This window comes from Lepus europaeus, unplaced genomic scaffold, assembly GCF_033115175.1.
Source record: "Lepus europaeus isolate LE1 unplaced genomic scaffold, mLepTim1.pri SCAFFOLD_3_1, whole genome shotgun sequence".
Lineage (NCBI taxonomy): Eukaryota > Metazoa > Chordata > Mammalia > Lagomorpha > Leporidae > Lepus > Lepus europaeus.
The window spans coordinates 7,671,831-7,688,281 of NW_026909276.1; the positions used below are offsets into that span (position 1 = coordinate 7,671,831).

General features: G+C 39.5%; 1 protein-coding gene across 1 annotated transcript in view; it reads right to left on the bottom strand.

The window, feature by feature from the left end:
- Positions 1-1,855: 1,855 nt before the first annotated feature.
- Positions 1,856-16,451, bottom strand: part of LOC133755111 (zinc finger protein 271-like) — a 48,352-nt gene continuing 33,756 nt past the window's right edge. The window contains exons 2-4 of the mRNA XM_062185389.1: positions 12,206-12,366; positions 11,869-11,961; positions 1,856-8,453 (exon numbers count right to left, since the gene is read on the bottom strand). Of these exons, the coding sequence (XP_062041373.1) occupies positions 6,034-8,453; positions 11,869-11,961; positions 12,206-12,359 (2,667 nt within the window). The 5' untranslated portion in view covers positions 12,360-12,366 and the 3' untranslated portion in view covers positions 1,856-6,033. The remainder of the gene's footprint in view (positions 8,454-11,868; positions 11,962-12,205; positions 12,367-16,451) is intronic.

Here is a 16,451-nt window from a genome sequence, read left to right on the forward strand (position 1 = left end):
GAGTCACTGTGGACTTACATCCCATGTGGGACCTGTCCTTAATGTGTTGTCCAATGTGAAGTGATGCTATAACTAGTACTGAAACAGTATTTTTACACTTTGTGTTTCTGCGTGGGTACAAACTGATGAGATCTTTACTAATTATATACTGAATCGATCTTCTGTATATAAAGATAATTGGAAATGAAAAAAAAAACCTGGTGTTAAATTGGAAATGGCATAGAAAATTAATTAATTTTTAAAAAAATATTATGTAGGATCTCTGTCTTTAATGTGCTGTACACTCTTATTTAATGCTATAACTAGTGCTCCAACAGTATTTTTTTTCACTTTGTGTTGCTATATGGGGGCAAACTGTTGAAATCGTTACCTAATATATACTAAACTGATCTGTATATAAAGAGAATTGAAAATGAATCATGATGTGATTGGAAGGGGAGAGGGAGCGGGAAAGGGGAGGGTTGTGGGTGGAAGGAATGTTTTGGGAGGCGGAATCCATTGTAACCCATGAGCTGTACTTTGGAAATTTATATTCATTAAATAAAAGTTTAATAAAAAAAGTGAAAAAAAGAAAATGCAAATTTCTACAAAGTTAAAAATATTATTTAAACATTAAAAAAAAAATACCTGGTGCATTGAATCAAATCCCATAATTTGGAACAGTTTTAAGAGTCAGAACTGGGAAGAAAGGATAGTACCCACAAGGGAGACCAGGAGGAAGCACCTGGCTCCTGGCTTTGGATCATTGCAGTGGGCTGGCTGCAGCCCACCAGCCATAGTGGCCATTTGGGAGATGAACCAATGGAAGGAAGACCTTTCTCTCTGTCTCTCTCACTGCCTAACTCTGCCTGTCAAAAAAAATCAGCAAATGACAAAAATGATGAGGATGTGGAAAAAAGTTACCCTGGTCCACTGTTGGTGTGAATGTAAACTGGTGCAAGCCACTGTGAAAGAGCTTATGGAGATATCTTACAAATCTGATTACAGACCTACCATATGATCCAGCCATCCCACTCTTTGGAATTTACCCAAACCAAAAGAAATTAGCATATGCAAGAGTTATCTATAACCCTATGTTCACTGCAGCACAATTCACAATAGCTGAGGTCTGGGAACAATCCAGATATCAATCAATTGTTGACTGAATAAGAAAATTATGGTATATACACACTACGGCGTACTACTCAGCTATAAAAAAAAAGAAAAAGAAACCCTGTCTTTTGCAACAAGATAGATGAAACTGGAAATCATTATACTTAGTGAAATAAACTAGTCTCCAAAATACAGATATCATATGTTTTCTCTGATCTGAGGTAGCTAATAGAGTACCTAAAATGTAATGTATTGGAGTTAGATACACTTTTTCAGATTTGTTGATTGTTTAGAGCACTTGTCTTTTCCATTGAGGAACAGTGATTCTTTTTATTTTTTTCCTTCATACTATTTGCTCACTTGTTGAACTCTTACTTAGTGTAGGGTTAACTATACAATCATTTTGTAAAAGTTAAGTGGGAATGTGAGAGGGAAGAGGAGAAAGGGTTGGAGTGTGTGTGGGAGGGAGGGTATCAAGGGAAGTGTCACTTACATTCATTAGTCTGTATATGTGAAATATATCAAACTTATATTACTTAAAATTTTTAAAGGAAGTAAATATTTAAAATTCAAAAAATTTATACCAATAACAAGGAGAATTTTAAAGGTGTTTATATATATAATATATATGTGTGTGTGTTTATGACATTATAATGTAAATGCACATATATATAATTTGTAATATAAATGTACACAGAGCAACATTTTGAAATTTGTATAATGTATTTATCATCAGAAAAGAATACTCAGATTTCTGTAATGATCCATTTTCTGAAAATTACAAGAATGAAGAGTAAGCCATCAAGTTGTAGCTCATAAAGTCTGTTTCTCTGTTTCTCCAAGTCTACCAGCCTCTAAAATTAAATAAACATACATAATTCTGGGATAAAAATAACATTAAGATCCCACTATTTTCCCACATAATTTTCAGGAAATATACTAGTATCTAGAAACACAGTGGCAAATTTATCTATGAATAAAATATATGTATGTTATATATGTTACATATATTCATATATATACTATGTTGAGGAGAAAGAATTATTACCCTTGGCTAAAATGGCCCTGAGACACTGTGTACCTGACAGTTTCCAGAAGGCAACTTACAGAATGTTGGGGGTGATGATGATCTTACAATAAAAATTAAATCACCATGGCCACAGATTCACAGGGTTAGGATTGGTCTAGACTAAAGTATTTGTGCAAAAGAGTGACTCCAGTGAATTTAAAAATTAACAAATTTTCATAATTAAAGGTTAATTTCAAGTTCCATGAATGTCTATAAAGCTAAGAATGAAATCTCCTGCTAATGAGTGATGGAACTGGCCCTAAATTGTTCTCATATACTGTGAAAATAAAATTTGGACATCTGCCAGAATTTGATAGCCTTACAATGATAAAGTAAATCATGGTAGCCTGAAGTGCCCGGCACTAGAATTGGCACAAATTAGGTTATTATTTATTGAGGTGGTAATAATAAATTTGAATCAACATGAAAAATAGAGACATGTATTCATTGCAATATATGTTTTATATTGATAGTTGTGTGTACAAATGGTAAATTTAGTAGAAGCAGGAATAAGGTTACAAGGAGATGTAACAGATATTAATAAAAGTAGCCCTCAATACACATTTAAATACAGAAAATCTGTGCTTTCTTAAATCAAAGAAAGTTTATGCCATTAAATTCAGTAATTTTAAAACCAAGATAAAATTGTCTTGATCTAATGAATGGAAATTTTAAAGAGAATGACAATTTTGATTCTCGAAATATAAAGAAGCTATAAAAAAGTGTCCTTGAAAGTGTAAAAGAATGTAATGTTCTAAAATTATTTGATAGGCCATAAAGATGGAGATTGCTAAGACAACTTGAACATTATTTAGTGCATTCATGACATGAAAATATAAGTGCCCAAAAGAATCATCATACATTGGCAGTGCTAAGATTGCTTTCCATGTGGATATTGACATACTCAGATGAAATTAATAAAATGAAAGACAAAATATAGAAAATTGATGCACATGGAAGTTAAAACTTTGTCTTGCCCTTAGTAACAATGTCATTTTAATGTGAGCCATAATTAAAAACAAATATGTGGATGAATATTTGGTGGAAAAACAGTCTGGAATAAACTGGAAAAATTACAGTATGATATAGACTTGTAGTTTGGAAAATTTCCACAATCAGAAAATAATTTAAAGTTCCAGGAGCATCTAGAAACATTAAGAATGTATCCTATGCTGATGACCATGATGGTGCTGGCACTGCAATGTACTCAAATCCTATACACATGACAGTTGCTGGGACAACTTCCAGCATTTAGAGTGAGTAGATGACCACACAATTATAAATCAAACCATGGGGCCCATCATTTCCCTGTGTTAGGAATGTTACAAATCAGGTTACTCATTACACATGCAGGTGACAGTAGTAAATGACAAAATAAATATGCACTCCATGGAAGGCATTTAATTTTGATTATATGGTATATAAATTAGTAATTTGGCAGAAACAGAGTCATAATCATATAGAGATGGGCTAATAATTGGATGGTGGAGTAGGGAGGGAGCTTACTGCTCTAGCCCAGGAGAAAATAGTTTTTAAAAAGTGGAAATAGAGTAGTCTCAGGGAAGAGTTAGGTAAAAAATGACAGAGGGAATTCTACTGATATTAGAGGGACGCAGTGAACCCACATGGATGGCATGGTGCCCACGGATCACGACTCCAACAGCTGAGAGCCTATGCACCAGAACTGGAAAGTGAGGTGAGACAAGACCACAGTAGCCTGAGCCACCGGCAAAAATGTGGCAGGAAACTAGAGGAAATGAGGCTTAAGTATCCAAGGGAAAGTGTGCCAGCCAAACTAGAGGAGAGAGAAAAAAAAGGGACAGTACAGACATGTTTCTCTCTCTCCAATCACCTCACAAAGACATGCAAGCTGATAGAGCAGGAGCCATTTTGGACATACATAACATCTGCGCCAGCTTGTGTCTGCATCAGGCAAGCAGCCAAGTGGAGACTCCTAACTCCTAACTCTGGATGGATGCAATGGCTGGAGCTGCCACAATCCAAAGCCAGGAGTCAGGAGCTTCTTCTGCATCTCCCACATGGGTGCAGGGCCATCTTCTACTGCTTTCCCAGGCTATAGCAGAGAGCTGGATCAGAAGAGGAGCAACCGGGACTAGAACCAGTGCCCACATGGTATGCCAGCATTTCAGGCCAGGGCTTTAACTTACTGTGCCACAGCGCTGGTCCCAACCTTTCTTCCTTATGGGAGTACCTATTGTATGGGATGTAATTTCCAGCAAATGGCTCTGTCACATGGTTATGTTGATTTTGGAAAAAGTCCTTCACATTCATTATATTCTTAAGTTCTATCCCTTGTTTGAACTACATGTGTTATGAGGTATTCCTTCTGACAAAAGACTTTTCCACATTTATTACAAGATTTCCACCATGTAATAAATTCTCGATGTTATATTGTGTGATATTGGCATAGTTTTCCAACACTCATTCCATTCATATGGTTTCTCCCCCATGTGAATTCTGATATTTTATGGGGTGTTACTTATGGATAAAGGCTTTTCCATATGCATTGTATACAAAGTGTTTTCCCACATATGAATTAGATGATGTGCAATGAGGGCTGAACTATGGGAAAAAGCTTTCCAAGTCATTATGTCCAAAAGGTTTCTTTTCATGTGAATTTTCTGACGCATTCTGAGATGTGACTTATTGCCAAGGGCTTTTCTACAGTCATTGCATTCATGAAGTTTCTCTCCGATGTGAATTCTCTGGTGTGATATGAGCTATGATTTACAACATATGATTTATAAAGGCTTTTCCACACTCATTAGATTGATACAGTTTCTGCCCTGTGTGAATTCTGTTTTGATATAACTTATAGAAAAAGGCTTTTACACAGTCATTACATTTATAAGGTTATTTCCCTGTGTGAATCCTCTGATGCATTTGGAGTTGGAAGTTAAAATCAAGTTTTTCCACAGTCATTACATTTATAAGGTTATTTCCCTGTGTGAATCCTCTGATGCATTTGGAGTTGGAAGTTAAAATCAAGTTTTTCCAGTCATTACATTCATGAAGTTTCAACACTGTGTGCATTCTCTGGTGCATTATGAGGTTTGACTTTTGTCCAAAGGCTTTTCCAGTCATTATATTCATAAGGTTTCTGCCCTGTGTGAATTCCCTGATGCATGATGAAGGTTGACTTATGGCTAAATGCTTTCCACAGTTATTACAATCATGAGTTTTCTACCCTGTGTGAATTCTCTGCTGTGATATGAGTTTTGTCTTTTGTCAAAAGGCTTTTCCAAAGTCATTACATTCATGAGGTTTCCTCCCTGTGTGAATTCTCTGATGTTTCTAAAGGATTGACTTTTATCCAGAGGCTTTCCCTTGGTCATTACTTTCATGGGTTTTCTCCCCTGTGTGAATTCTCCAGTGTGATATGAGGTGTGACTTTCATACAAAGGCTTTTCCACAGTCATTACATTCATGAGGTTTCTGCTCTGTGTGATTTCGCTGATGTATCATGAGGCCTAACTTATGGCCAAAGGCTTTTCGACAATCATTATTTATGAGGTTTCTCCCCTGTGTGAATTCTCTAGTGTAATATGAGGTATGACTTGTGTTCAAAGGCTTTTCCACAGTCATTTCATTTATGAGGTTGCTGCCCTGTGTGAATTCTCTGGTGTATGATGAGGTGTGACTTGTGTCCAAAGGCTTTGCCAGTTATTACATTCATGAGATTTCTGCCCCATGTGAATTCTCTGGTGTACGATGAGGTGTGACTTTCGTCCAAATGCTTTTCCACAGTCATTACATTCATGAGGTTTCTCCCCTGTGTGAATTCGCTGATGTTTCATGAGGTCTGACTTTCATCCAAAGGCCTTTCCATCGCCATTACATTCATGAGGTTTCTACCTTTTGTGAATTTGCTGGTGTACGATGAGGCCTGACTTTCGTCCAAAGGCTTTTCCACAGTCATTACATTCATGAGGTTTCTCCCCTGTGTGAATTCGCTGGTGTTTCATGAGATCTGACTTGCATCCAAAGGCTTTTCCACAGTCATTACATTCATGAGGTTTCTCCCCTGTGTGAATTCTCTGGTGTATGATGAGGTCTGACTTTTGTCCAAATGCTTTTCCACAGTCATTACATTTATGAGGTTTCTGTCCTGTGTGAATTTGCTGGTGTCTGATGAGGTGTGACTTGTGTCCAAAGGCTTTTCCACAGTCATTACATTCATGAGGTTTCTCCCCTGTGTGAATTCTCTGGTGTATGATGAGGTCTGGCTTGCGTCCAAAGGCTTTTCCACAGTCATTACATTCATGAGGTTTCTCCCCTGTGTGAATTCGCTGATGTTTCATGAGGTGTGACTTGCATCCAAAGGATTTTCCACAGTCATTACATTTATGAGGTTTCTGCCCTGTGTGAATTCTCTGGTGTATGAGGAGGGCTGACTTGTTTCCAAAGGCTTTTCCACAGTCATTACATTGATGAGGTTTCTCCCCTGTGTGAATTCTCTGGTGTATGATGAGGTGTGACTTTTGTCCAAAGGCTTTTCCACAGTCATTACATTCATGAGGTTTCAGCCCTGTGTGAATTCGCTGGTGTATGGTGAGGTGTGACTTCTGTCCAAATGCTTTTCCACAGTCATTACATTTATGAGGTTTCTCCCCTGTGTGAATTCGCTGATGGTTTATGAGGTGTGACTTGTATCCAAAGGCTTTTCCACAGTCATTACATTCATGAGGTTTCTCCCCTGTGTGAATTCTCTGGTGTATGATGAGGGCTGACTTCCACAGAAAGCCTCTTCCACAATGAAGGCATTTATAAAGTTTCTCCCCTGTGTGAATTCGCTGATGGTTTATGAGGTATGACTTTTGTGTAAAGGCTTTTCCACAATCACTACATTCATGTGGTTTCTCTCCTGTGTGAATTTGCTGATGTTTCATGAGGTGTGACTTGCGTCCAAAGGCTTTTCCACAGTCATTACATTCATGAGGTTTCTCCCCTGTGTGAATTCGCTGGTGTATGATGAGGTGTGGCTTGCATCCAAAGGCTTTTCCACAGTCATTACATTCATGAGGTTTCTCCCCTGTGTGAATTCTCTGGTGTATGATGAGGGCTGACTTCCACAGAAAGCCTCTTCCACAATGAAGGCATTTATAAAGTTTCTCCCCTGTGTGAATTCGCTGATGGTTTATGAGGTATGACTTTTGTGTAAAGGCTTTTCCACAATCACTACATTCATGTGGTTTTGCTCCTGTGTGAATTTGCTGATGTTTCATGAGGTGTGACTTGCGTCCAAAGGCTTTTCCACAGTCATTACATTCATGAGGTTTCTCCCCTGTGTGAATTCGCTGGTGTATGAGGAGGGCTGACTTGCATCCAAAGGCTTTTCCACAGTCATTACATTCATGAGGTTTCTCCCCTGTGTGAATTCTCTGGTGTATGATGAGGGCTGACTTCCACAGAAAGCCTCTTCCACAATGAAGGCATTTATAAAGTTTCTCCCCTGTGTGAATTCGCTGATGGTTTATGAGGTATGACTTTTGTGTAAAGGCTTTTCCACAATCACTACATTCATGTGGTTTCTCTCCTGTGTGAATTTGTTGACATTTCCTGAGGACTGACTTTTGTCCAAAGTCTTTTCCACAGTCATTACATTCATAAGGTGAATTAATACTGAGTGATTTTCCACAAGGGTTACATGTGTAAAGTTTTTCCCTTGTATTTAGTCTGTGATTTATTGCAAGATGTGACTGGTGAATGACAGGTTCAACATACTTAATGTACTTATAAAATTTCTTTCTTGTGTGAGTTTGTTGATGCATATTGAGGCTAGAATTTTCATGGATAGCTTTTTCTATTTGAGTTGCTTTTCCAAAAGTGACAGTTGATTTATTACAGTTTTCTGCCATATGAACCCTCTCAGATTTACAGAACATCTTTCTTGTGAAGACTTTTGCTTGTCCAGTGGGTCCAAATGGCTGCTTCATGATGTGAATATTGTCATACTGACTAAGAGGCTCACAGAACTGGAGAGATTTTCCAGGTATCTTGGTGTTATCAAATTTCTCTCCAGCCTGTAGTTGATCAGGCCCACTGTGGGGATACACAGTGTGACATTTATTGCATTCCTCAGGCTTCAATCCTGAATAGATTCCCTTTTTAATAATCATTGTTGGAATATGGCTTGAATTTAAACTAAGGGTTTTTCTTAATTCAACTCTCTTGTGAGCTGATGTCTTGTTATTTTTCATAAAATCCTGATTCAGATTTTTGTCCTGACTTTCCAGGTTGCTCTTAATCAGGTCATCCATTTTCATGACCACTGAAATGAGAAAAAAGCAATCATGTCACTGAATCACATGTTACTGTTTCTCCTGGCATACTCATGTAAAGAGAATGAAGTTACTTGTTATCCAAGTGGCATAAGATTTTCACAGAATCAGTATGAGGTACTTATTTGTGACCATTATATGGTTTTTCTCCTTAATACATTAATATACCATGAGGTTTCCCAATGTTCAAACCTGATCCTTTTTACTATGGGAATTTGTCAAGGATGGTAGAATGACATTTGTGCTATGATGAGTGGGATGCCTGCCCTGGCTACTCTGCTTTCAGTACAGATCTCTGCCTATGTAAACTGGAAGGAAGCAGATAATGTTTCATGTGCCTGGGAACCTGTGAGACACCAGGGAAGACTAGAGGAATTCTAGAGCTCTGGCTTCAGACTAGTTAGACTTAAGTGTAACAGACATCTGGGAAGTGAGCTAATAGAGGGCCTCTTTCTCTCTCTTTCTTCTCTCACTATCACTCTGCCTTTCACAAAGATGAAATAATTATAAAATATTTTAAAGAATGGACAAATATTTAACAAAAATATTCACCCACTACCTAGCAACCATTTTTCCCCTGTCCTTTTTCTCCAGTTTATTTTTATAAAAATTGTGTGCTTTTTGATTCTCCAATATTTCAACCATAAACATGAAAAAGTTTTACTGATCATTTACTTGCAGGTGGAGAAGAGTGAAATGTGCCTGTACTTTAAGCAGGACAACATTTAAGGAGTATGATTTGGATCTAAGATTGTCTCATGTTCAGTCTTCCTAGGTAAACATCATTTGTGGGATTTTTCAAATGAAAAACTACTTTGTCTCTACTCTATGCCAGCTTCCCCAAATTCCTAAGGACACCCAACACCTTCAGCCTCTCAGAAATACAACAGGTAGAGAAAAGTCCCAATATACCACTTTAGTTAAACACTCCCAATCAGTTTGAAGAATTTGTTTCTGCAAACTGGGATGTGCTCATCTTCTTTGAAAAGTGTTTTCTAGCTCATTCTGAAATCATCAGTGCTGGTTACCTCCTCTCGATTCTTTCTGTAAACATTCCTGTGTGATAATTTGAATTTCTAGATGCTTTTAATCAGTTGCCTCCTATTTTCACTGAAAGCTTCATTTCCTATGCTTTTCTTATCTTTTTATTTGCTTATTTTTCAATGATACTGAAAAATAAGAGAGAAATCATACTTCAAACTCCACCCTTAAAAAAATCTAAGCCACTCAACATAAACCCAGGAGGCTACTTGAGCTTGGGTCTCAAAAGCTCATTACTTTCTTGGTGAGTCTAGGATCACTTATTTTCATGTTTTATATAAGTTCATGCTTAGTTTATGATTTCTTTTCTTTCAAAGATTTACTTTATTTACTTGAAAGCTAGAATTATAGAAAGAGATAGACAGAGAGAAGCCTTCCATATGCTGATTCACTCCCCATATGGGAACAACAAACCAATGCTGGGCCAAGATGAAGTTAGGAGCCAGGAGTGTCTTTCCTGTCTCCCACATGGGTACAGGGGGCCAAGGACTTGGGCCAACCACTTCTCTTTTCTCAGTTACATTAGCAGAGAGCTGGATTAGAAGAGGACCAGCTGGGACTTGAAATGGCACCCATATGCAATGCTAGTGCTGCAGGCTGGAGCTTTAACACACTGCACCACAGTGTCATTCCTAGCTTCATAATTTATGATGTCACAACACAGAGGCTTACTCATGACCATCTTTTTTTTTTTTTTAAAGATTTATTTATTTAATTGAAAGTCAGAGTTACAAGAGAGAGGAGAGGCAAAGAGAGAGTAAGCTCTTCCATCCAATGGTTCACTCCTCAATTGGCCACAGAGGCCAGAACTGTGCTGATCTGAAGCCAGGAGCCAGGAACTTCTTCTGGGTCTCCCTCAGGTGCAGGGGTGCAAGGACTTAGACCATCTTCTACTGCTTTCCCAGGCCATAGCTGAGAGCTGGTTTGGAAGTGGAGCAACTGTGTCTCGAACTGGTGCCCATATGGGATGCTGGTGCTTCAGCCTAGGGTTTTAATTCACTGCACCACAGCACCGGCCACATGACCATCTTTTAGCATTTACTTATTTGCTTACTTGAGAGTCAGAGAGACAGAATGAAAGATAAAGACAGACTGAAACAGAGGTTTGCCAACTATAGGCTCACTCCTCAAATGTTTCCAACAGACTATAATTTTCTTATTTATTTGAGAGGCACAGAGGGAAAAAAAAAGAAAGAGACTAAAAAAGAGAGTTCACACTTATTGATTCAGTCCTGAGCAAGTTCTATGCCTGCGCAAAATCATGAGAGGGAACTCAATCTGAGCAACGAGTTAGAAATAAGTTTCCGGGGGCTGGCGTTGTGGTAAAGCAGGTAAAGCCACCACCTGCAGTGTCAACATCACTTATGGGCACCAGTTTAAGTCCTAGCTGCTCCACTTCTGATCCAGCACCCTGCTATGGCCTGGGAAAGCAGTAGAAGATGGCCCAAGTCCTTGGACCCCTGTACCCATGTGGGAGACCTGGAAGAAGCTCCTGGCTCCTGGCTTCAGATCAGTACAGCTCCAGCCATGACAGCCAATTGGGAAGTGAACCAGTGGCTGGAAGACCTCTCTCTCTCTGTCTCTCCTTCTTCTCTCTCTTTGACTTTGAAATAAATAAATAAATCTTTAAAAAAAAAAAAAAAACAGAAACAGGGCAGCACCGTGGCTCAATAGGCTAACCCTCTGCCTGTGACACTGGCACACCTGGTTCTAGTCCCAGTTGGGGCACCGGATTCTGTCCCGGTTGCCCCTCTTCCAGGCCAGCTCTCTGCTGTGGTCCGGGAGTACAGTGGAGGATAGCCCAAGTCCTTGGGCCCTACACCCACATGGGAGACCAGGAGAAGGCTCCTGGCTTCAGATCAGCGTGGTATGCCAGCCACAGTGTGCTGTGGCCATTGGAGGTGAACCAATGGTAAAGGAAGACCTTTCTCTCTGTCTCTCTCTCTCACTGTCCACTCTGCCTGTCAAAAAAAGAAAAAAAGACCAGAAACATTAAGATTAAAAAAATAAGTTTCTGTATGTTGCCTAGCTAACAAGCACTGAAGGAACTAATAAGTGCATGAAGGAAAAGGTATAAAAGTATAGATAAGGACAAGTTAGAATTTGGGGAATGTATCAAACCTAAATAAAAGCCTTAGTAATAACATCAGGAAATGACTAGATTTTTTTTTTTTTTTTAATCAAAGAACATCTTCACTAAGAACAAAATTTAGAAAAGATACTGGTATCTCTAAATGCCTGTGTCTGATCCACAAAACCAGCTGTCAGCAGGAGTAAGGCTTGAGAAAATTTCATGGAAAGACTACTAGTCAACATATGCACACTTTCTGCTTTGGCCTCCCTGTCCCTTATGTGCAGACTGACCTGAAAGGCTCTGATTCAAGCATTTGTCCACCATCCATGGCTCTTCTCCTTGCTCCAACTTGAAGATTAAGTCAGGTTTGGTAATGCAGTGCCCTATTAATGGAAACAAAGTAAGACTTTGTAAAATCACTATCTTGGGTTATTTGAAGGACTACAGCTTGGTTAAGGAGCTATGCAACAAATATTCCAATTTGAATCTTTTGTTAGATGGTAGATATTCAGATTATTCATGGACTCAAATTCTAATCCTGTCCAATATTAAACATTATAAAGTGTTCCCTTGCTTGTCAAATAGCAAGAAAACGTTATCACTGGGAATGTGATGGGTGTCACTCACCCAAGGAGAAGAGGCTGCTGTAGGTCTCCAGCATCACATCTCTGTACAGGGTTTTCTGAGCATTGTTCATTTTCTGCCATTCCTCCCAGGTAAAGTACACAGCCAGGTCTTCAAATGCTATCATCACCTGTAACATTACACTTCCAGTCAACATGTTAACTCTGTCACAAAACAAACACTGACAGTTGTGTATGAATATGAAGGAAAAAGGAAGGATATGGTTTTACATTAGACTTGTTGAGTGTTTAGAAAGCCACACAGAGCATTCAACAGAGTCAAACCCATTATCTACTGGCTGTGAGAAATGCCCAAGCTGGAGGGAAACAGGAGGTTCAAATCACAAAGGCCACATCTGTCAAGGGGAATTGCACAGCAGGCTAAAAGAGGGGCAATACTGACTACACCGCAAGGTGGAGGCGCTGGCCTATTTTTTAAGATTATTTATTTGAAAGGCAGACTTACAGAGATTGGGAGAGACAGGGAGACAAAAGGATATATCTTCTATCTACTGTTCATTTCCCAAATGCCCACAATGGCTGGGACTGGGCCAGGTCAAAGCCAGGAGCCTGGGACTCCGTGGGTCTCCCATATTGATGGAAGGGTCCAAATACTCAAGTCATTTTCACTGCTCTTTCAATCAGATTAGCAGGGAACTAGATTGGAAGTGTAGCAGCAAGGACTCAAATCCTTTGTTTACATGGGATGTCAGCATTGATAGTGGAGGCTTAGCCTGCTGGATTACAATTCTGGTGACTATTGCAGGTTCTTCAACAAATCTCTAAGCATTTTTCTCAATGAGTCACAAATGCAGATTGTACTGCAGACATTCCCAGGTTCTCTTTTTGGGCAAATAATTCCATTGCTTTCACTTTAATTATGTATAATGTTATTTCAAATGTTTATCATTTGAATGTTTTGGGCAGTATTTCCATTGCTTTCACTGTAATTAGGTATAATGTTATTTCAATTGTTTATCAGTAGAATAATCATAGGCAAGGGCAAAAGCTAATTTGTATTCTTTGTCTTACCTGTATTTTCTCTCTTACTTAAAAATATTTATTAGCTTGATAGAGCAAAATGTTGATGTACTGAGAGATAGAGAGCTTTGACACATTAATTCACTTCCTAGATAACCACACCAAACAGAGGTGGGGCAGGACTGAAGCCAGGATTGAGGAATGGAATCTAGGCCTCCTTCATTAGTGACATCACCATTGCTTCCCCAGGTCTGCATTATCTGGGAGCTAAAAACTAGAGCCGGCATTGGAAATCAAACACAGACACTCTGAGGTGGCATCATAAACACTAAGCTAAATGTCTGCTCTGTCTTTTAATATATTTTTTCTCTGACATATTGGAAATGATATGCATGGTGTTATCCTGGAAATTATTTTCTGTTCATTCCCATTGCAGTTTCACTGATGATTTCTTGCCTTTTATTCTCAATGCTTCTACATACTTCTCCTTAACATTGCCCATTCAAGAGTCAGTATTGCAGACCGGCACTGTGGCTAAACAGGCTAATCCTCCACCTAGCGGTGCCAGCACACCGGGTTCTAGTCTCGGTCGGGGCACTGGATTCTGTCCCAGTTGCCCCTCTTCCAGGCCAGCTCTCTGCTGTGGCCCAGGAGTGCAGTGGAGGATGGCCCAAGTCCTTGGGCCCTGCACCCGCAAGGGAGACCAGGAGAAGCATCTGGCTCCTGGCTTCGGATCAGCATGTTGCACCAGCCACAGCGCGCTGGCCGTGGCGGCCATTGAAGGGTGAACCAACAGCAAAGGAAGACCTTTCTCTCTGTCTCTCTCTCTCTCTCACTATCCACTCTGCCTGCCAAATAAATAAATAAATAAGCCTCCAGTAGACTCTTCACACATTCCTTATTCTATTCCAGAATCCAATTCAGCTTCTCAAAGGTATTAAGGACTCCATTACTCTAACAATTCAAAAACAAACTTAACTGATTTGTGTTTTAGCACTAGGTAACTCTTCCACTTGCGGAATGCTAAGTGTTTACTTCATAGGTAGCACTAAAACACTGCTCAGTACATCATCTACATTTAGACTGTTTCAGACAACACGACCCCAAAAATGTAGCATATTGTGTTTAGTTTCAACTCAATTCATGTAACAAATATATATTTTGCTATAGCAACAGAAAGACAAGAGACCAAACTGTATTATGATAGATGACAGTAATGTTTCATAATTGTGCCAAATTCATCATTCATTTCTGTATATACCATGAGAACAAATTTTATGTTTATTTTTCTATTTTAAAATTTTTAAAGATTTATTTATTTATTTGAAAGTCAGAGTTACACAGAGAGAGGAGAGGCAGAGAGAGAGAGGTCTTCCCTCTGCTGGTTCAGTCCCCAATTGGCTGCAATGGCTGGAACTGCACCAATCTGAAGCCAGGAACCAGGAGCTTCTTCTGGGCCTCCCACATGGGTTCAGGGGCCCAAGGACCTGGGCCATCTTCCACTGCTTTCCCAGGCCATAGTAGAGAGCTGGAGCAGAAGTGGAACAGCAGGGACTCAAACCGGTGCCCATATGGGATGCCAATGCTTTAGACCAGGGCATTAACCCACTGAGCCACAGAGCCAGCCCCATATTTTCCATTTTAATTAACTAGTATACTGGGACCAGCACTGTGGCATAGCAGGTAAAGCCACTGCCTTCAGTGCTGGCATCCCATATTGGTGCCAGTTCAAGTCCCAGTGGCTTTCCTTCCAATCCAGCTCGCTACTATGGCCTGGGAAATCAGTAGAATATGGCCTAAGTCCTTGGGCCCCTGAACCCATATGGGAGGCCCAGAAGAAGCTCTTCACTTCTAGCTCTGGATCAGTGCAACTCTGGCCATTGTGGCAAATTGGGGAGTGAACCAGCAGATGAAAGACTCTCTCTCTCTCTCCCTCTGCCTCTCTGTAACTCTGGCTTTCAAATAAATTTAAAAAAAAAAATCTAAAAAGAAAATAAATAAATAAACTAGCATTAAACACCTAAAATAAGTACTGACAAACTGGGGGATAATTAAAAAAAAAAAAAAAAAAACTTACAGGTGATATATTCATTTTCTTTCCTCTTAGAAACATGTGGAGGACCCAGAATCATACCTGGGAGAGAAGGTGAATGACAAGAGTTCAAAGAAAACTCTGGAGGCCAACGCTGTGGCATAATGGGTAAAGCTGCTGCCTGCAGTGCCAGCATTCCATATGGGTGCTGGTTTGAGTCCTGCCTGCTCAACGTACAATCTAGCTATCTGCTATGTCCTGAGAAAGCAGTGGAACATGGTCCAAGTCCTTGGCCCCTACACCTTCATGGGAGACCCAGAAGCTCTTGGGTCTTGGCATTGGATCAGCTCAGCTCCAGCCTTTGCAGTAATTTGGAGGGTGAGCCAGCAGATAGAAGACTCTCTCTCTCTCTCTCTCTCTCTCTCTCTCTCTGCAACTCTTTCAATAAATAAATGAAATCTAAAAAAAAAAAAAAAAACAAAAAAAAAAACAAAAAAAACCTGTGCTTTCCTTCTGCACTGAACAGTGGGAAAAAAAGAATATGATAGAATGCATAAATAACAATAAATACATTAACCAAGAAAACACCAGCTTTACTGTGGAGGAATAAACCTGTAAAAATGGAAATACATAGGAAAATGCACCCACCTATATTACGTGGCAGAGATTAAACAGAAGTTATCATTGGTTTAACGAAAGCATTATCTACAGATTTTTTAAAATAATAGTGTAAAAGTAAAAAGAAATGTTAAGAGTGTTCAAATAAATGATTATCAGAGATAAACATTATGTTGTTATTAAAGGTTACACTAAATAAAGTTAACAAATACACATAATGTATATGTAATGCAGTGCACTTTACCAGTAATGATTCTAAATAGACCTTTTCCCTTCACAAATCCCTGGATTGGGGCTGGCAATGTGGCCTAGCGGGTTAAGCTACTGCCTGCAAACAGCATCACATATAGGCACTAGTTTGATTGCCAGCTGCTCCACTTCTGATCCAGCTTTCTGCTATGGCCTGGGAAAGCAGTAGAAGATGGCCCAAGTCCTTTGGCCACTGTACCCATGTGGGAGCTCCTAGATCCTGGCTTTGGGTTGGCACAACTCTGCCATTGCAGCAAACTGGGGAGTGAACCATTAGATGGAAGATCTCTCTCTCTCTCTCTCTCTCTCTCTCTCTCTCTCTCTAAGCATCTCCCTCTCTCTGTGTGTAACTCTTTAAAAAAAATAAATC